Raw genomic sequence first — 23,701 nt, 5'->3', positions numbered from 1 at the left:
TTTCCTTCAAGTCTTTTATTTTCTGAGTTCTTACAAAAAAAACCCATACAAACAAAAAAGGAAAAAACTGACAAAAGGAGGACAAAGCCTCAGCATCAGCCGGAGACCGGGGCATGAAGGAGCCACAGACTGAGCCTCACTGGGTCTACAGAGCAGAGGCAGAAAGCCTTGAGGCCTCTGGGCATGTTGGAGCTGAGAAGGGAGGGGCAGGTCACTTAAAAAAATATATATATACTGTACACGTCCATCCATCCGAGGCATCCTGCATTGGAGAGAATTCAGTGAGCAGAGGTCATGGAGCCAGGCAGGCTTCTTCCTCCTCAGACCAGCCTCTTTGCAGGGCTCGCTGGTTTGGCCAGCATGGACATCGCAGCTGGCCATCGTCTTCTGGGGAGGAAGGGGAAGTTAAAAATTCAATTCCCACCCTTGGTGGGCAGAGGGAAGAAGCATGGGGCTGGCCACCACTTGGCTAAGAAATCCCTGGGAGAAGAAGATATAAGACTTCCCCAACTTTTTCTCTACCAAGGAGAACAAAATCAAATCAAAAGCTCTCCCTATGCAGGAGAGGAGCATTAACTAACCACAGTGGATACCTGGTGGTGCTGACTGTGTCCCAGGAACTGGGACGAGGGCTTCAGAGCTTAGCTTCTCTGAAGCCTGACCACCTGCCCAGGCCTGTATCACCCTGTTTACAGCAGGCTGGGGCTCCCTCAGCTAGGCGGAGCATTCCACCCTTTCACCACCACCTGGGAAGCACAGAGGATCAGAATGGCTTGCTTTGAGTAAAACATGTTACTTCCCATGAGGAAAGGCCCTCGAATTACAAAATTAGAAAGAAAGGAATGACAGTGGCGAAGGAGACTGAGCTGTCCCCAACCTCAAGCCTTACCCTCATGTACAAGGATTAAGCATGCCAGTGTGCCCCTCCCCCACCACACCCCAGCAACCCCCCCTCCCTCCGCCCGAGCAACTCAGTGGTGGTCACTGTCCAGACTCTCCTGGATCCTTGACTCTGCAGCTCTGATTCCCGGCATCACCCACTGCCCTTGAGGAACTGAACCCTCTTTCTCCAAAACCCCTTCCCTGAGGCCCACCCCCGAGGCCCAGTCTCACTCCTGAGGACCATGGTGGGTGCTGGAGCTGACCTCCCGCCCTCTCCAGCAGGGGTTCCCAGGCCAGGAGTGTACCTGCCGCCTGGCGTCCCTCAGACGGTTTGCTCTGCTGTCTTCTTCTGTGAAGAGAGAAGCAGGAGAGGCTCTTGGACCTGAAGTGTCTCCCCACCCACGCCACCCCCACCAGGAGGGGCTACGACAGTCCCCTCCCGAGGCTCTGTGGCTCCCCCAGAACAGATACTGGGGACACACAGATCCTGAGGGTGCGGAGGGTGCCCCTGAGCCTTGGAGGATGGAGCCCAAGACTCTGCAGCAGCAGATGCTCGGATTTTCTAACCATGACTGTGGCCTTGCTAGCCATGTTGAGAACCACATCTGGGTATGAGCAGCTGAGGGCCCCTGGTCAGGTGGTCGGCCCTTGACACGCATGACGCAGATGGTGAGTGTTTCTGCCGTGGGGATACCCCGCCAGCTGGGGCACACACATCCAAGGGAACTTTTTCTCTCACCCAGAAACCTGCACAGCCTAGCTAGTCTCCGGGCCCCAGGGGGGCTTCTCTTTTCTTCACTTGTCATAATAGCCTCCTACCTCACAGGCAAGACAGGGCCGCTCCATGGCTCCCACATGCACAGACCTTGGGCCCCTCAGGGTGGGCCCCACCTCCTAGCTATTCTCTAGTGTTTCACAATACACACGCTCCTGTTCGGGACCCTGAGAACGGTAGGGGCACAGGGACTGGGTCTGGCTTATCCCACCCCCTACCCTGACATCCAGAGGCTGGGGCGGATCACATTCACCTGGGGACTGGGTCTGGGTCCCCTTTTCTAGCCCAAGACTCCTTGGGACTCACTCTACCTTTCTCTTCTTTTTCTTCTGTGATGGTGAGCCAGGGTCTTTGGTTGAGGCCTTTTTTGCTTTCTTCTTCTTTTCCTTTTTCTCCTTGTCTTTTTTTTCTAAGGGAAGAAAGTAAAATTGCTAAACCACAGATGTTAATCTTAAGGGTTGGGGTCAAAGTGGGCAGACAGGGCAGGTCTCCAGGGGCCCTAGAGCTCTCTCCTCTCTATGCCCCACACCCTGGGGAGCCATCGAAGCACAAGTCTTATGATTTCTGCCCCCATGGAAGCCCTGGACTGTTACCATTTTAACTCACTTTGTAAAATTTCTACACTGATTTTAAAAAGACTTTCAATCTGTAAAATGGGAATGAGTGATCACCCATCAGACAGGACTGTGGTGGGGGTTAAACGTGGCCTGGCTGCACGAGGACTCCAGCACAGAATGCAGCAAGGGGCAGCTGCTACCCAGGAGCCTGGACCCCAGGAGCCTGGGCTGCCAGTGTGCGTGGCTGTGGCTGCCGTGAGGGAGCACAGGGCTCTGCAAGCAGAACACGCCCTGCAGCTGCGAGCGCCATCCTGGTGGTGGTGGCCCCACTGCTCCAGGACCTGGTTCTGGCTTTGCCCATCCTGCTCCCAAGACGGACAAGACATTCTCAGCCCTCTCTGTGCTGGCTGAGGGCCACCCACCTGAGTGGTGACTGACAGCCCTCAGCAGGACCAGGGAAGTGTGCTTTGGGCTGCAGCAGGCACTTACTCTTGTCAGATTTCTTCTTCTCTTTCTTCATCTTAAGGTTGCCGTGGTCTCCCCCGTCACCCTTTGGAGTCCCCAGCTCCCCTACTGGCTTCTCCTTGGCCCCTTGAGAGCCGGGAGACTCCTTCTCCTTCTTCTCCTTGACGTCACCACTTGCTCTGTCCTTCTTGGATTTCCCTTTGACAGTCCTGGGGGCCTTTTCTGAGGAGACGACATGCTCCCCACCATCTGCAGCTGCCAGCTGCTTCTTTTTCTTGTTCTTGGGGGCCTTGGGGGCTGTCTGGTCTTCGGACAGCTTCCGCTTATGGCCCAGGCGGCCCTTCCGGCTGCCTTCCTTGGCGGTGTCCATGGCCTTCTTCCTCTCCTGCTCCAGCAGCTCCGTGAGCACCTTCGCCACCGAGGCCTGCACCTGCGCCTCGCTCAGGGGCCAGGGCTCGCTCAGGAGGCGCTGGGTGATGTTGCTCTGCAGCGCCAGCATGGAGGCCGGGGGACTCCCGAGCCCCTTCCCGGGCTTCTGAGGTGTGGCACCAGCCTCTTTTCTGCCTGTGGAGAGAGGACCCGGGGTCATGGACCTGAGAGAATCGGGGACTAGACCTCTGGTGGCATGAAAGCCAAGGGGGTCCAGCATGACCTGACATTCTCTGATGTGGTACAGATGGGACCAGGGAACCCGCTGGGTCTCCTGCCCACAACTCTCCACCTGCTTCTAACTTACAGCTCTTTTCATGTCTCCTCACACTGAAAACTCAAGTTCAGGCTGGAAATTAACTCCAGCATGTTAATCAAAGGGCTTGTAGTATTAGTTGCTCAGCTGTGTCCAACTCTGAGACCCCACGGATTGTAGCCCACCAGGCTCCTCTGTCCATGGAGTTCTCCAGGCAAGAATACTGGAGTGGGTTGCCATTTCCTTCTCCAAAAGGGCTTGTAATCCGCCAACAAATCAAAGAATCTATGGGACAGGATAGACGGCACCTTTCAGTCAGGAGCCCAGGGCAGGGAGACAGGATGCCTGGGCCCTGGGTCTGAAAACCAAATTCAGTTCCCTGTTTATAAAATGAGGCATTGGATGAACACTGAATCCCCTCACTGTTCTAAACCACAGATGCATAAAAAAAAGGCAAGGTCATGTAGCCATCCAACTTATGCCCACTTGTACCCTGGGGGTCTGTAGCCCTCTGCGGTCAGGGGTCCAGGTGGCTTGGCCTGGGGGTGGGGGGTGCAGAGAATACGCACATGGTGGCTGACTAAGCAGGTTTACTGCTGCCAGAGCGACTTCTGCTGCAGCCTTTGTTTAGAATTTTCCACGCCTCTGCTCTCCTTTGATAATTGTGTGCTGACTACACGTGTGAAAAAAACCTTCCACAGCCCCCTCTAAAATGTCTCCTTGTCACACCCGCCTCTCACAAAGAGAAGAACACTGGGGAAGAAAATGAGCAATGACTCCTCTTGCTGACCCAGCACTGGGCAAGCTGCAGCTAGAGGCCCCAGGACTGGGGGCTGAGCATATGTCCCGGCACTGCCCCAACTTCGCAGGTCCCTTTGGGGTCTCACAGAACAAGAGTGGCGACACCCTGGGCTCTGGGAGGTGCTGGTAGCTTGGCCCTGGCTCCATGTGGGGAGGATAAAGTTGTTCCCTTCAGGGTGCAGTGGGAACTGCAGCAGCTCTGGCTCCAGAGCCCCAGGGGGGCTGGGGAGGTGGGCAGAGGGGGGTCCCAGGGCAGAGGGAGGCCCACTTCAGTCCTTTGGTGCTTCGTGGCAAGAACAGGAGTCAGCTAGAGAAGGGAGCCAAGGAGAGCACAGGGTGCCTCAGCAACCCACTTCTCTGCCTCCTGTCTACCACACACCCTAGAATGCCAAGGCCAGGGAACCTTGAGAGCTGGCCCAGGCAGACCCTCTGAGACACCTGTCCCAGAGTGCTGGCACAGTCAGCAGTGGCTGATACCTAGGCCAGGTGACCTGAGCACTCGAGTCTGCCCTCCAAACACCACGTGACTTTCTCCACATGTGCCATTTTCTGTATGTGCCACCAATGGATCCACCAACCCCTGCCCTGTATGGTTAGGGCACCAAGGTCCAGAGTTGCCATGGGCTTGTCTGAGGCTTCAGAGCATGTCAGTCCTTTGCCTGCGGTCTTCACCATGTGCAGAAGACTTCTTCAAACGTGACCCCATCTTCTGTCTGAGCTATCCCAAGTACCTACACCCTGTACCAGGAGCCCACTTGTTAGGAAGAAAAGTCAACAGGAACAGCTAGAGAGAGCCGAGGCCTACCCTGTGAGTCCAGGTGCACATCCTCTAAGGTAGGGATCAGCCTACACGGTGCACCAGCATCCCTCGGGGCTGGATAACCCGACCTCCGGGCGGCCCTAGGCTACAGGAGCCAGACTCTAGGGCACAGGCCCCTGCACTTTTGACGTGCACCTCCAGGCCTGATGTAGCGGTACCAGACCTCACCTGGGGAGGCCCTGCTGGCAGACAGGACCATGTTGGTGGGACTGCTCCTGAGGGAGGCAAAGGGGCTCCTTGCCTTGTTCTTCCACATCCTGCTGTGTCCTTCCTGAGGCCCTCGACTCACCTGTTTTAGGGGACATGGTGCCTGCTGCTTGTTGGGGCTCCACTTCCTGCTTGCCCTCTGGGGCATCTCTGGTGGCCGGAGTAGAGGAAACAGAGGGGCTGGCGTCTGGTTTGGGAGCGGCCTTTGAAGTCTTGGAACCAGCTGGAGTCAGCCCAGGAGTCACAAAACCTGAGAGGAGAGACTGAAGAAGCCCAGTGTGAAGAAGCCCAGCAGTGCATGGCCCACTAGAGGAGCTCAGCCCCGGGACCCTCAGGCCAGCTGGGCGGCGGGCACACAGCCCTGTGTACATACCGCCTGCACTACTATAATTAATACATATTTTAAATGGGCTCATTTAAAAAGGAAACTTATTGCTAATGCAAAGGGAAAAGCCCTAGCACTTGCCACATACAGATGATAACCTTAAAAGAAATCCCATCTGTTACCTGTTAGAGAATGTTTTTATCTGGAGATCACCTAAAATCAAGGTAAACCCTTTCTATAGACTCTAAGAGTCTGCTTCTCACAGCTTTATGCTGAAGTGGGACCTCAGGAGAGGAGCCATGCAGTCAGGACCCTGCCCAGGGCCCCTGGAAAGAGGACGGGCCTGGTCCCAGACCCATGACCCAGGGCATGGCCTCAGCCTACAACTGCATGGTAGGTTAGAGCCTGGCCTGGGGCTCCCACCTCAAGGCTCCAGAGACTGCCAGCCCCTTCCCTTGCAGTTACCTGGGAAGGTGCCACCACCTCGTCGTCACTGGACTCTGTTGTGGTCTCTTCCACCAAGGTCTCCCTCCTGGAGGGGGCTGGGCCTACGGGAGAAGCACAGATAACTGTTGGGAACCCCGGGTTCCCTCTGCCCGCTGGACAGGTCAGAGCGCTCCGGGAGCAGGAGGGCCCCGAGGTGGCCTGGTCCCTCTTTACGTGCCTCACCCTCTGATCTAAGGCATCATCTGCCCCTCATTGCTCCCTTCCATGGTCTATTGCTATTCACAGCATTTCCAGTGAGACACCTGCATGCACAAACCTTCTAATCCCCAAGAGAGGTATGGTCTTGGGAATCTGGGGATCAGTCAGGGAAGCCTGATCCCAAAAGGTTGGGCGTGGCCAAACAGTCAAGTAAAAACGTTGTTCATGTTGTGTGGACCAATTTGGTCATGGGGTTGTATAGCTGGGTAACTGAGGTCCTGCATGAGATGCCTAGGTCAAAGTCGTAAAACATGGGCAGATACAGAGCAGAGACCTGAGCCCAGGGCTCCACCAGGTACTCCAGCATTTCTCTCCCAGGAGCCTCACCTGGCCTGTGGGCTGACGGGGCCGCCTGGGACCCCTTGGCATCGTCCTCGCTCCCTGAAGAGCTGCTGTTGCTGTCATCTGAGGTTGCAGGGGCCTTGGCTGTGGGGTGTCCCGAGGGAGTGGCTGTGGCCTGCTGAGCTGTAGGAACCTCAGGCTTTCTGAGCTTGTTGGCCATTCTGACCTGGGTAGGGGTGCTCTGGGGACTTGCCGTGGAGAGTGTTCCCACAGCACTGTCAGTCTGATTTGAGGAAAGGAGAGAGAATGGAAAGGGAAAATTAGGGGAAATAAGATCTGGTGCTTACTGAATACCTCAGGGAAGGGCCAGGCACCACTAGAGGCTTCACACACAGGCCCCATTTAATTCTCCCACTACTCTCTAGGATGGGCAGTGGGAGACTCCCTGGCAGTGATTAGGACTCCAGGATTTCACTGCTGAGCGCCTGTTAGGGAACTAAGACCCCTCAAAAAGAAAGTTTGGGTGCGGGGGCATGCACAGTAGAAGCCTGGGAAGGTGAATGCGCATGCTGAGGTCACAGGGTAGCTAAATGCTGGCGCTGGGACTTGGGCCCTTGCCTGCACCCTGCCTTCTACCTCCTGTGTCTCTGAACACTATCCCCTCCGGGGTGAGGCCTGGCCCCCGACTCCCCAGCTCACCCCACTTGAAGACGGGGTCTTGGCAGCAGGAGATTGGGCCTCACTGGCTTTCTGGGCAAGAACCTTCAGGGCAGCCTGTGTCAGCGGGAGGTTCCTCTTGGTCACCTGTGAAAGGCAAAGGTGAGGAGCCAGCCTGGCTCCATGTAGATAGGACCCTGCCCAGGGCCCCCAGAAAGAGGACGGGCCCAGACCCATGACCCAGGGGCTGGCCTCAGCCTAAGACTGCACGGGTGGGTGAGAGCCCGGCCTGGGGCTCCCAGGTTCTTGGCATGCCATCTAGGCCACACCCTGGTCACATCCTGCCCGGCTCGGGTAGGAGGGGACCCATAGCTGCCAGAGGAACCTGGAGGTGGAGTGGAGGGCTGAGGGGCGGTTGAAGGGGTACTGCCACTGACTGGGCAGAAAATAAGCTAATAGTATCATTCTCAGAGGATCCACAGACAGCTCCCAGCCCAGGGGAGGGAAGGGGCTCAGGCCCCCCCGGAGGCTCCACCACTGAGTCTGAGCCTCTAGACTAGCGGCTGCAACAGACTCCTCAATAGGCTCCCTGGGGCCACTCCTGTTTCCCACACCTGCCAGCAGCCAAGGAGAGAATGGAACGAGAACTGGGTGTGATCCCTTGTTAAAACCTCCAGGCCCCCTTCAGCCCTCACCATGGGCCATGAGGCCTGGCCCCTCTGCCCCTGCTTCCCTACCTTCTCCCAGCTCTCACACCCCAAGCGCTCCCCCAGAGGCTTCTGCGCCTGGGTCTCCCTGCCTGGAGGGCTCCCCAGCTTGCCCAGGCCTGGCTGCTTCTCTGGCCCCAGCGTTGTGTCCTCTGGGAGGCCACCCCGGCCTATCCTTTCTAAGTTAAGTCATCCCACTGTTTCTTGCTTATATCAATACTACTCCCTTCAAAGCACCCACCAGTTGGGGTGAGTACTTTAACTCTCGGTCTCCTTGCTTAATGGCTGTCCCCCGCCTTGGGAATTCCATGAGGGCAGGGCCCCTCCCTGTCTTCTTCCTGCTGTACCCCCAGTTCCCAGCACGGACAGATGCTCAGCACCATCTGCTGGCTGAAAGGCCAAATGGATGCAGGTTGGTGGGTGCAGTGACCACAATCCAGCCACCCACTCAGCAACCATGCTCCCAGGAAGCTCTTTTTGGGTCAGAGGTCGTGATGAGCCCCAATGAGTGGCGGTGCCCAAGTCCTGCTTTGGCCTATCCAGCTCTCACTCCCACCATCTCAGGAAAAAAGGGGGCGGGTGCAAGGGCTTGGGAAAACAAATGGCTATGGCCCCACGAGCAATGGGCCCAGAAACAATGAACTAGGATCCAGGAGCCCTGGGTTCCAGCCCTGCCTGATCCTGGACACGCCTCGACCCTCTTGCTGAGGGTGTGGTGCTCAGCTCCATCGTTTGAACAATGAGCCATTAATTCTCCCCTGCTTGGTTTTTAGGTTCCAGCAAGGACCCGACTCAGAGAAGGCAATGGCACCCCACTCCAGTACTCTTGCCTGGACAATCCCATGGACAGAGGAGCCTGGTAGGCTACAGTCCACGGGGTCACTAAGAGTCAGACATGACTGAGTGACTTCACTTTCTCTTTTCACTTTCATGCATTGGAGAAGGAAATGGCAACCCACTCCAGTGTTCTTGCCTGGAGAATGCCAGGGACGGGGAGGCCTGGTGGGCTGCCATCTATGGGGTCACACAGAGTCGGACACGACTGAAGTAACTTAGCATAGCATAGCATAGCAAGGACCCGACTGAGTGATTTCACTTTCTTTTCACTTTCATGCCTTGGAGAAGGAAATGGCAACCCACTCCAGTGTTCTTGCCTGGAGAATCCCAGGGACGGGGGAGCCTGGTGAGCTGCTATGGGGTCGCACAGAGTCGGACACGACTGAAGCGACTTAGAAGCAGCAGCAGCAGCAACAGCAAGGACCAAAGAAATAAAAATGCACTGAAAATAGTGAAGGCTAGGAAGAACACTACTGGTCACTATGATGAACATTAACAAAGGGCAACTTTTGTTCACAGCAAACCGTGAGAGAAAAATCAAACCAAAAGCCTGATATTGTTGGAGAAGCTGCTGGAGTCATGCTGGTTCTTCCCGGGGGGCTACATGCCAGAGGACGCTTCCTGACCTTCGGGGGCACGGATCAGGGCTATGGCCAGGCCCAGAAAGGCCCTGGATTCCACGGGGTGGGTGAGAGCAACTACAGTGCCACCCAGCAACCCTGAGTGGAAGTGGTGTTGAGGAGGGGCCCCTCAGCCCGCTGGCCCGGCAGAGCCCCCTTGCCCACCAGGTACCTGAGTGGCTGAGGCCTCCTGCTTCTTGCCTTCAGACCCCTGACTTGTGTCCTCACTGCTGGGAGCCCCCACCACACTGGCTCTGAGGGCCGCCTTTGGGGGTGCCGTGGGCACAGTCACCACGCTGGTCCTAGTGGCTGGGATGGAGGGGGAGGGGGTATGTCAGGGCTGAGAAGCCCCGTGGCCTCCTCCAAGCAGCAAAACCCGCTCTATCAAGCCCATCCTGGGAACCTCGTGCAGTGCCCAGGGCCCATGTGCTAGAAGCCCCTTAAACTCCCTCCCAAGCCTTCCAGGCAGGAGCAGCTGCTGTCTCCATGTTTTATAAGGAGATGAGACGGCAGCTGTGGGCAACACCCCAGGCCTTTTCCTCAGCCCCTCCCCTCCTGCAGTCCCCCTCGCTGGCTAAGAGGACAGGCAGAGCACTGGAGCCAAACACGACTCTGCACATTTAAAACCCTCTCTCTTAGAAAAGCCTTGGTCATGTGTAGAGGCTCAATCACATGTGTTCACTGCAGCACTGTTTGAAACAGCCCAACACCCCAAATAAAATCCTTAGCTTCCTCCACCTCAACACTAGCTGAAAAAACTGCAGGATTCCCAGGTGACCACTCTGTAGCCAGTGGGGATCACGCTGTAACTACGGAACGTCACAACATACCAAGATTACTGAGCATATGTACAGTATGGTCTCACTAAAAATACTCAGTGTACCTTTGGTGTTTGTAAAGTTAATAGCTATAAAATGTTAACAGTGATTATTTTGGACAGTGGGATTACAAGTGATGCTTTTTCTTTTGTGCTAATCTGCATTTCTTAATAAACCCGCCAAGATCAGGTATTAATATCCTCATCAAAAAGTGTCCTGGTAACAACACCGATAATGATTACCCATTTCCTTGCTATCACTGTCGGAATCAGATTGTCGAAAGTCAAAGAAAACCCAGATCTGGTCTTGTCTCCAGGAACTCCTCCCTACACCTCTCTGTTTAGGGATTACTTGATCTCCTTCACATGCCACCAGGAATGAGAGGCTCACTACCCTGCAGCCCTCTCCAAGTTCAGTCAGCCAGCTGTTACAAGGCTCCTCCTGAACTACAAACCTGGTCAATGCAGCTTCGAGTCTCTAGTCTGGGTTCTACCTTTTGGAGCCCACGCAGAGAAGCCCTGGCACAGTTATTGCTCAAGCCAGATCCTCATGGGAATGAGCCAACATAGGGTCGAGACCTTGCCCTAAGCCCCTCCAGACCAACTACTTGCTGAGACTCAGCCAGTGTCTTCTCCCTTTGGCACCTCAATGGATGTGTGTGCGCGTGTGTGCGTGTATGTGTGTGTGCACACGCCTGGCAGCTGCAGCCAGGGAGTCAGCCCTGCAGTGTGGCCCGTGCTCACCAGGAGTCGGGCACTGTGTAGCGGGGATCACGTCCTCGTCCTCGCTCTCAGAGGAGCTCCTGGCTGTGCTCTCCAAGGCCTGAGCCTTCCTCAGGGTGCCTGTAGCCTGCGCTTGGGCGGGGGTAGCAGCTGGACCAGCTGGACTACGATTAGGGTCGACAAAAATCAGAGGGGTTTTAATCACCTTGAAAAACAAAAACAAAACACACCCCCCCAGTGATTAACAGCTTGGCCAGGGGAAAGGGAAGGTGGGTAGGGGAGGGTGTCACAAGGCAAGGGTTCCAGAGAGCTCACAAGGCTCTGCCAGCTCACTCCCAGCCCAGGTACCCGCCAAGACCCTGCACAGCACCTCAGAGCTCACAGGAGCCCACCCAACCCTCAGAGGAACCCCTGAGATCAGCAGTATCAACTCCATCATACAGATGGGAAAACCACAAGTCCTGAGGGGAGGGACAGTTGCCCAAGGTCACAGAGCCTAACTGAAGCCAAGTCAGGCCCAGAATGTGGAGGTCAGGCTCCTTCCTCTCGCTGACTTCAGAGACACACACCTGCTGTGCGGGGCGCTCTGAGCAATGCCCCGTTAGCTGCCTGACGGTTCGCCTAGGGGGCTGTTCACAGTCTAGTTGCCCCCATGCCCAAGACTCTGATGCCGCCTCCTCCCAGGACACAGGAATGTGGCCCAAACTACACGGGCCCAGGATCTTCAACAAGTAAACTGCTCAGGGAAAACCAACTAAGACCAAAGGGACCAATGTAGCCGGTGGCCCTTGTCTAGATTCCTATTTGACCAGATACAGAAAACGTCATGAGGCAACTGGGGAAATGGGGACGCTGACTAGGTGGGCCAACTTTTTAATGACTGTGCTTTAAACAAAGAAAAAAAGGAGGAATCTAGTGGTGTTGGGGAAGAGAGTGAAGATGTGGATGAACCAAGACTGGTCACAAGTCCAGAACTACCAAAGCTGGGATGGTGACTGGCGACTCTACACTGTTCTAGCTTGGGGCATGCTCTGCATTTTCCAGTAAGACACTGAAAAAAAAGAGAAAAAAGTAACACTCCCTGTGGACTCTTGGCGGACGTCTGGGAACCACAGCTCCAGTGAACATGCCCACCACATAGAAGGACACCCAGGGAGCCTATGTTCCACTCCCCAGAAAGCTGACCTGGTCTGAGTTCTGCCCCCACCCCCTGACCCCACAGGGAGACAGAGTGCAGAAGAACAGAAGGGAGCTGCCCATGGCCATGGTCTGGAACCCAGGTCTCTGCCCACCCCACTGGGCCTGACTTCGCGTCCTCCAGGGTGCTGCGGGAAAGGCAACACAAAATGGAGCAGAAAGGGGCCCGCCCGAGGGGGAAGCTCTGCCGGGCCCGGGCCCTGCCTACCCCTGCCAAACAGCCTCCCCCACAGCCGCTCTGATCTGCCACTTCCAGAGACTTCCTTCCCACGTGATGAAAGAGAGAAGGATGGAAGTGGGAGAAGGCTTTCAGTTGAGGGAGGGGGGATCTATATATATGTGAGAAGACAGAGGAACAGATTGTCGGGGATGAAGAGAGGCAGCGAACCCACTGAGGCAAACAATAGCGTCTGGGATATTAAAAGCAGCTCTGCAGCAGAAGCCTCCGCCCTGCTCTACCTGCCCACGCTGCCCGCCCTGCCTCTGAGCTGGGGTGGGGCATGGAGCCCTGGATGGGAGAGGAGGGTTCAAAGGTGGGGTACATGGAGCATACTTCTGACCCCATCTCTGCCACGACCTCGCCGTGTGGTCCAGCCCGAGATTCGTGAGCCTCACTCTCCCACCTGCTGGAAGGCTCTTAGTAACCCAGTCTGGGCTCTCTCACCAAAGAGCTTCTGGTCTGCTTTGGAAACCACAAAGCACAATACACATGGGATGACAAGGACCTTCTTTCTGGGGTGGGTCAGGAAAGACTCACTGGAAGCGGAAGCAGCCTGAACACCTGGCTGGACCTCCACTCCGCCCCCTGTAGGTGCTGGGCAGTGAAGGCCCAGAGGGAACACACAGTATCCCTTTCTACTGCAGGGGTCAGTGCCTGCAGGACCAAACCCAGTGGCCTTCCAGAAGTCACAGCTGTGCATCACAAGAGTGCCCTCATTCAGGTCATGGCGGGTGGGGGGGCAGTGGGTTGGCCTAGACTGCTGAGCCCAGGGACAAGGGACACAAACACGAGGGGACCTGAGCTCTGGATGGCAGCACTTCTCTGAGGCCTCTCCCAGAACTGTCTGGAGCTGGTAGCACATCCTAGGCCCACACCTGAGGGAGCTGAAAAATCCCACTCCTGGGCATGTGGCCCAGAGCCTCCATGGTTCACCAGCCCTCAGGGAGTCTCACCCCAGGGGTTGAGAGGGCCAGTGGCCTCACCCAGGGCAACCAGCAAACTGGTGTCAGAGCCAGGGCTGGAAGCTGGTCCTCCAAGCACCAGACAGGAACTCCTAGGACCAACCATGCTAGACTTTAGATCTTTGATTTAACACCTTAATTTCAGCTTCTTAGAGGTCTCTTCTTTCTTTCCAACTCACCCTGGAACTCTAAAGGCAAGGCCTTGTCTGTTAAAATTTGGTACCTACCCTAGGCCCTGGCACAGACTCTGGCCTGGGATTAATGCCTACACAACAGGGCTAAGCCATGCAGGGACCATCCCCTGATCTGTCTTTCAGAGCAAAGACATAAGCCCAACCCCTGCAGCGGGGGAGACTAAGGCAGTGAGGGGACCTGGGAATGGACCCACAGCCCCTCTCTGCCTCCCAGCCTGGGGCTCTGCCCACCACCCTGGTATCAATTTCTTACTCTCAGTGATGGGCTAATAATAAAAACAGTGAAACTCACCAGTAGAGAAGTACTTGATAAATGCATAATAACGATAATAATCATAATTAGAGAGCTGGGGATTAAGGAGCTAAAAACCCCCAAAGTTGGGAGGAGGCTGCAGCTCCCCTGGGCTGTGCCGGCTTCCCTGAATCCTTCTGGGGAATGCTCAAAGCGCTGAATTTTTTTCCTTTTTCTTTTCTAACAGGGACTCCAAAACCTTGAGGACTAACGTACCAATTAAATGGTTCAGTTTAAGCATGATGTTCATTTTAATTGTGTTAGTCCGCCCCCGCAGAGAAGGGAGAAGCGGCCCCCTCCCTCCCAGCTGTTTAGATTCTGCACAGAGAAGGCAGGCTCTGAAAGGCTCCACGGAGAGCCCGAGGGCAGGGCCCGAGCCCCGCTGCCACAGGGAGGGGAATGTCAGGGCAGGGCCAGGGAGCGAGCAAATACGGACAGCCTGGGTTCTGACACCAGGTCTGTGCCCTTATGACAGCAATGTGATGCCAGGGCAGCTTGTCCAACCTCTCTGGACTTATTCCTTCCTCCTCAAAATGGTAATAAAAGAAGCACCTTTCCTCATAGGGCTGGTCTGGGGATTAAACAGAAAAATGAAAATATGGGGACTAGCACTGTCCTTGGCCCTCAGGAAGGGGCCAACGGTAGATGGAGTTGTTCACAGTTACTCTTCTAATCTGGGCTATTAAGGAGAGAAAGACAGTGAACACCCCAGCACCACGGGTGTGCATGACACCTGACCCTGCTGATGGACTCATCAGTGTGTGATATGACATTTAAGGGGAGCTGGATAGGGAGACCCCACTATCCAGCGGTTGGGAACTCCGGCATCTCTGAAGGACCTGGCGGCAGCTTCTAGTACCTTGGGGCTAGGGGAGGACAGAGGGCAGTGCCGGCTGTGGGAAAGGCCTGGGGCTCACACAGAAACCCAGATTCCTGCCAGGTGAACGCCAGCAAGCCTCTGGAGCTGGGGAGATGGGGGACTTGGTTCCGCCCTCAGGGGTGGAGCCAGGGGAGGATGGCTGGCAGCGTGTGAAGATGGGCCGTAGCTTCCTGAGCGAGGTCTGGGACCAGGCCCCTGGGGCTCTGACAGACCCTGCAGAGAAGGCTCCTGGGTCCTAACAGGAAGTGGGGTACACATGGAACCAGGGACCAGTGCCTGCCTCTTCCTGGGCTTCTTACGGGTCATAGGAGTTTGGGAGATCACTCCAGCTTGTTGGGCCTCGATTCCTGACACAGCACGTGCCTCCCGCAGTAAAAGGCTCTCCCTGTCAGGCGGCATGCTGTGTACCTGCGCCTCGGGGCTGTGGGAGCCAACTCTGACCCTCCATTGGCAGGCTCTGCTACCTGCCTCCCAGGGTTATTGTGGAGATGAAAGTGTTAAAAAAAAAGAGAGCTCAGGAAATGGGGAAGTGCTGTAAGTGGGATAGACCTGCCCTCCCCGTGCCCCAGCCCCCGCCATCTCCCAGGCGCATCTGCTCAGCTCTTAGCCTAAGTGCCCTTAGGGACAGGCCCGGCCTACCTGGCTGGATGGCAGGTCCTCATCACTGCTGGTTGAGGACTCCTCTGCTTTCTTCTCCAGGGACGCTGGGGCCAGGGTCTTGCTTGTGGCAGTTTTGGAGCTACCCTCTTTCTGAGGGGACAAGAACATGGTGGGCAAGGGGGCGTTCGTTAGCAGAGAGGAAGCACAACTGAGACCGGTGAGCAACGATCCTCTCTCTCCTGGGAAGATAGCATGACCCCCTTTACACAGTGTGTGCGGCGGGGTGGCCAGCATGCCCCACAGACGCCGGGAACACAGGCCTGCACGCTGCCGATCCTTCCTCCAGAGCTGACTCCAACCGTGAAAGGGATGTGTGAGTCAGGCACTACTAAAACCCAAGGGCAGGCGTGCTGCTGGCGAGGCGTCTGAATGAGAGGTGACAGCCGCCTAGGACAAGGTGGCAGGGGTGAGCCAGAGGCCCCAGCACAGCTCACATCCGGCTGTCACATCCCCAGCTAAAAGCAGGAGCCGGCTGAGAGCAGTTCAACCAGCTGTTATCCTCTCCTGCCAGCCCAAGAATAAATGAGGGGGGCTGGCTGGTGATGGCAGTCAGGAGCCAGAGGAGGACCTAGAGCAGGGACTAAACTGAAAGGTGCTGGTGGCGGAGGGGAGCCCAGGCCAGGGCAGAGGGCAGCTCTGTGCTTCCCCATTGGTGTGAAGGTCCAATTTTTACTACTCAGAAAAGCAGGACCCACACTGCTGGGGCCTCCAGCTTCTTGAACCCACCTGCCAATGCAGGAGAGTTAAGAGACATGGGATTGATCCTTGGGTGGGGAAGGTCCGTTGGAGGAGCGCATGGAGCCCACTCCAGTATCCTTGCCTGGAGAATCCCATGGACAGAGGAGCCTGGTGGGCTACAGCCCGTAGTGTTGCAAAGAGTCAGACATGACTTGAGCGACTTAACATGCACAGAATTAATCCATTATTTATTTGGCTATATTGGGTCTTAGTTGCTGCATGTGGGATCTAGTTCCCTGACCACAGGTTGAACCCAGGCCCCAGCACTGGGAGCGCAGAGTCTTAGCCACTGGACCACCAGGGAAGTCCCTGGAGCCTCCAATCTCTCAAGAAAAGCTAGAAGATTCTGATTTGGGCGTGCACTTCCCAATTTTTCACTGGGTCAACTACAGTGCACACTGCAACAGCCAAGTCCCCGTGTCTTCCTTGCTAACACAACCTGTCTCTGTTCTAGAGGCCCCCACCACAGGCTTTGGAGAGGGTAGCCCTTTGTCCCAGCCAATCTCGGGAACTGCAGGCCCCTCATCAGTGAGTGGCTTTTTTTTTTTTTTTGCAGGGGGAGGGGATGGCAGAGGACAGGTAGAACACATGCCTTAGATCTGGTCAAGGAGCTAAGTGGAGGGGAAGTCAACTGGGGGATTTTCTCTTTAGGAGATGCTGCAGCCCTGCTGTGACAAAGAGGCAGACGAGGCATGGAGAGAGAGGAAATCTGAGTCACCAATGATGCTGAGCTTAAGGGACCACCTTCACAGGAGCCCTACCATGAAACTTCATGCCCTGAGATGACCAACCCCCTTAAGAACCATCTGAGCTCTTGTGAAGTAACTCTTGTTTTCTCTTGCAGATTAAGATGTCCTGACTGATAGAATAACCTGATTAAAACTTTACAAAAAGCATCACGGTCCAAAACATGGCTAGGACCCTCGTGTCTCATTCTGGCATTTAGGCTCCCATAGATTTTATTGGTAACAAGCAACTAGAAGTGACTGCTGCCTGCAGGACAGCTGGCCTTTGCTGAGCCCACCTGACTTCAAAACCCCTCTCCTTTCCACACTCTCCCATCTCCTCCCTGGGGAGCCTCTCTCCACTTTAGTGTCTAGCGAACCCCAGGTCTTCCTCTAAGCTCAGCTCAGTCATCTCATCCACCCTCTCAGACACTCATTTTCCCAGCTCCATCAGGAACATGCTCCAGTAACCCCGTCACCTTGTCTCGCCCTACAGACTACAAGTTCCTTGAAGGCAGGGCCAACGTCTTTCATGCCTTCATCTCTATCAACAAGACACCATGCTCAGTAGTTGATCTGCTATACCGAAGGCAGAGAGGTTAGTGCTATGAGCACTTACACCTCTTGGTGCTTGTTTACTTGTGAAGAAAACATATATCTAGGAGGGATTAGAGCTCAGCCTGGAGCAGGGATTGCCAGCTTCCCTTAAGGAATGGAAGATCTAGCCACACATGTCCATTAGGTCACAACTGGCTGGAGCCAAAAGTGGCCATCTTTCTAGTTTGCCCTTGTTGCCACCACTCCCTCGGTCCCTCCTGACACCAAGGCTTCATGTCAGCTGCCATCTATCACCTCCACTAGGTCTGCACCACTCAAGTCATTTCCATCACATGTCTGAGCCCTGTGAGTCCTGGAGTCTGTCACCCTGAACTACAGGTTGTAGCCACTCCTACAAGCAGACAGAGGAAAAATCATCCAGATAAAAGTCGGGTCCTCATTCCTTCTCTCTCCCCACTCTCTAGGCTTCACACTGAGCTAGAAGAAGAACTCTCCCTGAGAGATACACATACCAACAGGAGGCCCCAGGCCCCATTGCCTATAGGACGACGGGGTCAGAGATTTGGCTTCCTCCCACCCCCAGGGCCTCATGGTACCTACACCACATCGAAGCCCCCTCCTGGTTCTCTGACTGGGACATCCTTGAGGGCCTGGCCTGGCCTCCCACTGGGCTGGTGGGACCATGTGCATCGTGGAGGCCTTGGCAGATATGGGAGTACCAAAGCCACCTTTTACTGGGGAGGCCCTGGTTTGGCGAGGGACGGGGGTTATTTGTAGGAGGTTTTACCCAAGGAAACATTGGGGACAGCAGCTGGGGGAAAGGTCCCTGGATGCAGAGCCTAAATCTGGTCTTGCTTCTTCACCTGGCCCTGAGCCCAAGTTTTGACATGGGAGTAGGTGGCGGAAGCTTGGAGGCCTGGCACCACAGCTGCTTCCTCATGAGGCCTCACCTGGGCTGGAGGTGCAGCAGCTGGCACGTCCCCGTCACTGTCCGACTCCTCCTCGCTGCTGCTCTCCGAGTCCTCCTCCTGCCTCTTGGCCTGGGTGGCTGGGGGTCCTGCTTTCCCAGGGGGTACTGGGGCAGCCCCTTTCTTGGGGGACGCCTTGGTGGGGGCTGAGGCAGTTCTGACCTGGGGGGTCTTTCCTGAGGGCTTCCCCTGGAGACAAAGAAACAGGATCAGGAAAGGAGGGTTAGGAGACGGCTGGGGCACGTGCAGCTGTGCTGTGGGTGGCTCCTGGTCCAGAGGACAAGCACGGGGCTGCTCTCCGCCCCCCGAGGCCTCACCTGAGGAGGTGCCTCTCCCTCACTGTCCGACTCCTCCTCACTGCTCTCCGAGTCCTCCTGTGAGCCCTTGACAGGCCCCGGCTGGGCCTGGGCTGCTGCAGCTGCTGCCTTCCCCACAGCCGGCACAGACACCTGGCCCCTCCCAGAGACGGCGCTACTCTGGGGGGTTCTCGCTGGTGGTTTTACCTGAATCGGGAGGAGGGAATGGTACTGAGGGAGGAAGAGGAAAGCACGGTTCCCTTTAGGTGAAACCCCACCCAGGGCACAGTTCTGGGGAGGTCACTCCCACCTGTGCGGGACCCTTGTCTAGGCTAGGGCCATTGCACCATTGCTTGGTCCTCCCCTCCATTCCACCCCAGCACCTCTTTTGGCTCTGGTCCTACTCGCCTTGGCTGGGGACCCCACTTTGGCTTGAGCAACAGCAAGGCCCCCCTTTCCAGGAGCTGGTGCTGCTGCTTTGGCTGAAGCCACTCTGGTGGCAGAAGAGTTGGCTTTGGTCTGAGGGGTTTTCACTGAAGTCTTCACCTGGAAGGAGAAAAGGGAATTAATTACATAAAGGACATAAGCAGTTAGCCAAGAATGCCGATTCTGGAGTCAGCTGCCAGAGTCTGGATTCTGACTCCTCCAATAACACCTGTATGAACCTGGGCAAACCATTTGACGTCACTGGACTTCACTTTCTTCCTCTGTAAAATGGGAATGAGGAAGGGTGAGGATGAAGTGGGAGATACCACAGTGCTTAACACAGTGCTGGCACACAATAAGCACTCACGCGTTACTGTTGTGAGCACTTTTTCTTCGAGTTAGCTAAGCATAAGACTACCCTGAACAAAGGTTTCCCAGGCTCCCTTTCAGCTAGGTGGCCACGTGATTAGCTAATGAATCTAAGTCAAGCATACATTTGACTTTCTTACACATGTAGAAGATGTGTCTTCTTCCTTCCCGCTGCCTGGAATACTGAGGCAATAGCTGGAGCTCAAGCAGCCATCTTAGTCTATCAGGTGGAAGCCAGGTACTCAGGATGGCAGAACAAAAAGGAAAACCACTGTTGTCTGAGGTTTCTTCAGCTTAACCTAACCTTAACTGATGTCCAAGGAATCCCCTAAAAGTTTATCAGTGTCTCCAGCAAATACAGACCAGAAACTCAAGAGCAACAAAAAGCAAAATCCTTAATAAGAGTGTGAAAGGAAACTTTGCTAATGTGAAATAGGATGAGGGATCTGGCAGCATCTCAAGGCCCGTCTCATTCAGAGATGTCATCTGAGCAGAGATATGCCCCATAACTTGGCTTCCCTCATTTATATAAGACCAAGTGAAATTAACATTCATGAATTGAACAAAGAAACCAGTCTAAAGCATAGCCTATGTGTGATGAAGAAAGGAGCTAATCAGCACAGAACTCAAATTATCAGAGGAGAGTAACGTCTTTGACATAGACTTACAAAAACAAAAGACACCATGTCTAAGTTGCCCTAGTCAGTAAGTTTAAAAGGATTGAAATCACACAAAATATATTCTATAGCCACAACAGAATTAAACTAAAAATCAACAAAAAACAAATCTGTATTAATTCCATACATTTAGAAATTAGCCCACCCTTTTTTTTTTCTGGTGTGTGGCCACGTTGCACAACATGTGAGATCTTAGTTCCTTAACCTGGGATTGAACCAGCCTCCCTGCAGTGGAAGCACACAGTTTTAACCACTGGACTGCCAGGGAAGTCCCTCAACACACTTCTTTTTTAAGATATTTACTTGTCTGCACTGCATCTCAGCTGCAGCAAGGAGGATCTAGTTCCTTGACCAGGGATTGAACCCAAGCCCCCTGCATTGAGAGTGTAGAGTCTCAGCCATTTGACCAACAGGGAAGTCCCAACCCACTTCTTAATAATCCATGGCTCAAAGAATAAAATTAAAAAGACAGTACTTTAAAATTCATGGGACAAAGCTAATACAGTCCTCAGAGGGAAATTTATTGTGTTAAATGTTTAAATTAGAAAGAAAAATCTAAAATTAAAAAAAAAATCTAAGATTCCATCTTAAAAGGCTAGAAAAGGAAGAGCATATCAACTCAAAGTAAGGGAAGAAATAATAAAGATCACTGGAAATTAATGAAATAGAAAACAGGAAAATAAGAGAAAAAAAAAATCAATGAAGCCAAAAGTTACTCCTTTGAAAAGAATGAAATTTGTAATTCTTTAGTTAAAGTGACCAAGTAATAGGACAGAAGACACAAATTACCAAAAATTATTCCTATGGATATTAAAAGGATATAGAGGAATATTATGAACAAATTTAAGCTAATCAGCTACACAACTGAGATGAAAATGGACAAGTTTCTAGAATGGCACAAATTATTAACTGTGCACAGGGTATTAAAAGGTACAAAATATAAACTAATTCGAATACACCAACATCAATTAGAGAAACTGACTGAGTCATTAAAAATCTTCACCCACATACACAAAAAGGCTAGGGCCAGATGGCTTTACTTATAAATTTGAATTGTGTTAAGAAAAGAAATAATACCAGTGCAACACAAACTCTGAGAAAAGAGGTTTTATGAGGCAGGATCACACAATACCAAAGCCAGGCAAAGATATCACAAGGAAACTACAGACCAATATTCTTTGTGAACACAAGACACAAAAATCCTCACAAATAATTCACAAACCAAACTCAGCAACAAATAAAAAGGAGAATGCACTCTGACCAAGATGGATTTATTCCAAGAACAAAAGATTGATTTAATACCCCCAAAACAACTAATGTCATACATATTAACAGAAGAAGAAAAAAAAATCACTTTCATAAAGAAAAAGCACTTGACAAAAATCTAACTCCAATTCATGATAAGAACTCTCAACAGATTAGAAATAGAAGGAAACTTCCTCAATCTGATCAGAAGCATCTATGAAAAACTTAGAGTTAACATCACACAACAGAATGCTTTACTTTTAAGATTAAAATTGAGACAAGGATGTCTGCTCTCACCACTACTATTCAACCTTTTACTGGAGGTTCTAGCCAGGCCAATAAGGCAACAAAAAGAAATAAAAGCTACCTAAATTAGAAAGGAAAAAGTAAAACTGCCTTAATTTGAAGGCATGATCTGTATATAGAAAATCCTAAAGAGTCTACAAAAGTCACTAGAACTGATAAGCAAGTATAACAATGGCACAGGACATAAGATCATATACACCATAAATTCAGGCCCAGAAGGCACCACACCACTTATTTGGCCATTCATCAAACACTGAACATCTCTCCCCTGCCTTTCTCACACCAGGGCTATCTTTCTATTCATGGCATTTAAATTATGAATCATCTCCTTTCTGAGTTTCTGGGACGTTTGGTTTTCCAGAACCCATCCTCTGACTGTTAATTTGTTTGTTTTGAACTTCAGCTTCCTCAGTGGACAGTTTACTTTCAGCTGGCTGGGTATCTCTGAGCAGATCAATTTCTGACCTCAGCAATGCTGAAAACACTGATTAGAAACCAGTTAATATGTACAGCACTGAGGGAGATGCCAAACAAGTATTATCTCATTTAATCCTCATAATAACCTCACAACAGAGGCAGTTATTACCCTCATCCCTTGGATGAAGGTGAGGAAAAGAAGTTCGCCAGTAAGACTCCTTTTATCAGTCCTGCTTGTTTTAGCAGAGGCTCGTCAGACCTCCTGAAGTTAGGAAAGACAGTTTCGTCTGACAGAGCACCAGGCTATAAGGCTAGGCCCCTGGAGAGGGACTGGCTGCTCTTTTTTTCAACCCAAGAGAATACGATGCCCCCAAATCTGACTATTTGTGTGGCTGGAAAAGTTGCGGTAAAGATGTAGCGGAAGGGGACTTCCCTAGCGAGCCAGTGGTTAAGACACTGCGCTTCACTCCAACGGCATGACTTTGATCCCTGGTTGGGGAACTAAGACCCCACAGTGCATCTTGGCCAAAAAACAAAACAAACAGAACCTTAGTAGAAGGAAGTGGGAAAGGCTTTGGAGTCAGGGGCTGGTGGGGCTGGATCAAATTACCAAACAACTCCACTACACTCTAATTTCCTTATCCAGAAACCAAAGCAAATGAACACTGTCTCATGGGACAGGTGGAAGGCTCAAATGCGAAGACTTAAGTGACGTGCTTAAGTGATCAGCACATTGAAACTTTTAAGGCACTAGTCAAATGTGTCTGTAGCTTGGAAAAACAGAATAGGAGCCTATTGAGCTGAGACTCTGGGAAGGCCAAGAATAGCTTAAAATTTCAGTAAAGGAATTACAGGACCTTGGGTCCCACAAGATAACAGTGACAGCAAGACAAAAAAAATTCACAGAAATGTGTACTCTGGTACAGGGAAACAAGAAATGACTAATTTGAGTGGTTAGTGAAAAAAAGAGAGACAATTAAAAATAATAAACGGTGGGTGGGTGAGTGAGCAGGGAGTGAGCTATCTTCACTTCTCCCCGCTTTCCCAGTCTGGAAGACAACTCTTGAGTCTGCTCCCTCAAGGGAAATGGATGAGAACTTGCTGTGTGCAAGCCCCTTGGCTGGATGTGACAGGTAAGAGCTCATCAAATTCAACTCTGTGCAGGTCGATTTCCAATTTACTGAAGAATAAACAGAGGCCCTGATGGATTATAGCACTTGCTAGGACGTGGAGCTAGGACTTGAACCCAGGCAGCCCAGCTCCAAACTTCCCACCACTTGCCATTCACATGGTCTTCCCTAGTGAGCCCACCAGAATGCTCTGCTTGGGGAACTCAAAAAAGCCAGGCACTCTCCTGGCTTCCACACAGGCTGGTTTCTCTGCCTGGAAAACTCCACGTCACCTGGCCAACTCTTTCACCCACAGTTTAGGTGCCACTTCATCCAAGAGATCTTCTCTCCTGAAAAGGCCCTAGATACCATCGTCTGCCATGTTCTGGGGCCTAGGCACACACCCTCCATCTCAACCCTGTCATACATGCTGATACAATCTGTGTACACATCCATGTCCCCCATCTAGGCTGGGAACTATGAGAGCCAGGGCCTAAGGAGCCCCAGACAGGATGGACCTGGCAGACGGAGTACTCAACAGAGCTGGTGTAAAAAATCTCAGTGGGAGCTCAAAAGGCGATGAAGGAGACCCTGGAG

General features: G+C 53.0%; 1 protein-coding gene across 7 annotated transcripts in view; it reads right to left on the bottom strand.

Annotated features, from left to right (window-relative positions):
- Positions 1-23,701, bottom strand: part of TCOF1 (treacle ribosome biogenesis factor 1) — a 38,538-nt gene continuing 14,837 nt past the window's right edge. For 2 of the 7 annotated variants that reach the window (XM_002689293.7, XM_059888793.1), the window contains 14 exons: positions 18,964-19,101; positions 18,577-18,762; positions 18,242-18,448; positions 15,250-15,360; positions 10,887-11,070; positions 9,498-9,634; positions 7,204-7,308; positions 6,550-6,787; positions 5,983-6,065; positions 5,275-5,455; positions 2,704-3,243; positions 1,969-2,066; positions 1,188-1,231; positions 1-387 (listed from right to left, as the gene is read on the bottom strand). In XM_002689293.7, coding sequence (XP_002689339.2) covers positions 1,205-1,231; positions 1,969-2,066; positions 2,704-3,243; positions 5,275-5,455; positions 5,983-6,065; positions 6,550-6,787; positions 7,204-7,308; positions 9,498-9,634; positions 10,887-11,070; positions 15,250-15,360; positions 18,242-18,448; positions 18,577-18,762; positions 18,964-19,101 — 2,235 coding nt within the window. In that variant the 3' untranslated portion in view covers positions 1-387; positions 1,188-1,204. Of the gene's footprint in view, positions 388-1,145; positions 1,232-1,968; positions 2,067-2,703; positions 3,244-5,274; positions 5,456-5,982; positions 6,066-6,549; positions 6,788-7,203; positions 7,309-9,497; positions 9,635-10,886; positions 11,071-15,249; positions 15,361-18,241; positions 18,449-18,576; positions 18,763-18,963; positions 19,102-23,701 lie in introns of those variants that run through there. The other 5 variants (XR_807937.4, XM_010807517.4, XM_005209634.5 and 2 more) reach the window with 5 other exon arrangements.

Source organism: Bos taurus, chromosome 7 (genome assembly GCF_002263795.3).
Source record: "Bos taurus isolate L1 Dominette 01449 registration number 42190680 breed Hereford chromosome 7, ARS-UCD2.0, whole genome shotgun sequence".
In the NCBI taxonomy this organism is placed as follows: domain Eukaryota; kingdom Metazoa; phylum Chordata; class Mammalia; order Artiodactyla; family Bovidae; genus Bos; species Bos taurus.
The sequence above is the reverse complement of the archived record's forward strand: the minus strand, read 5'-3'. Positions and strand labels throughout refer to the sequence as shown.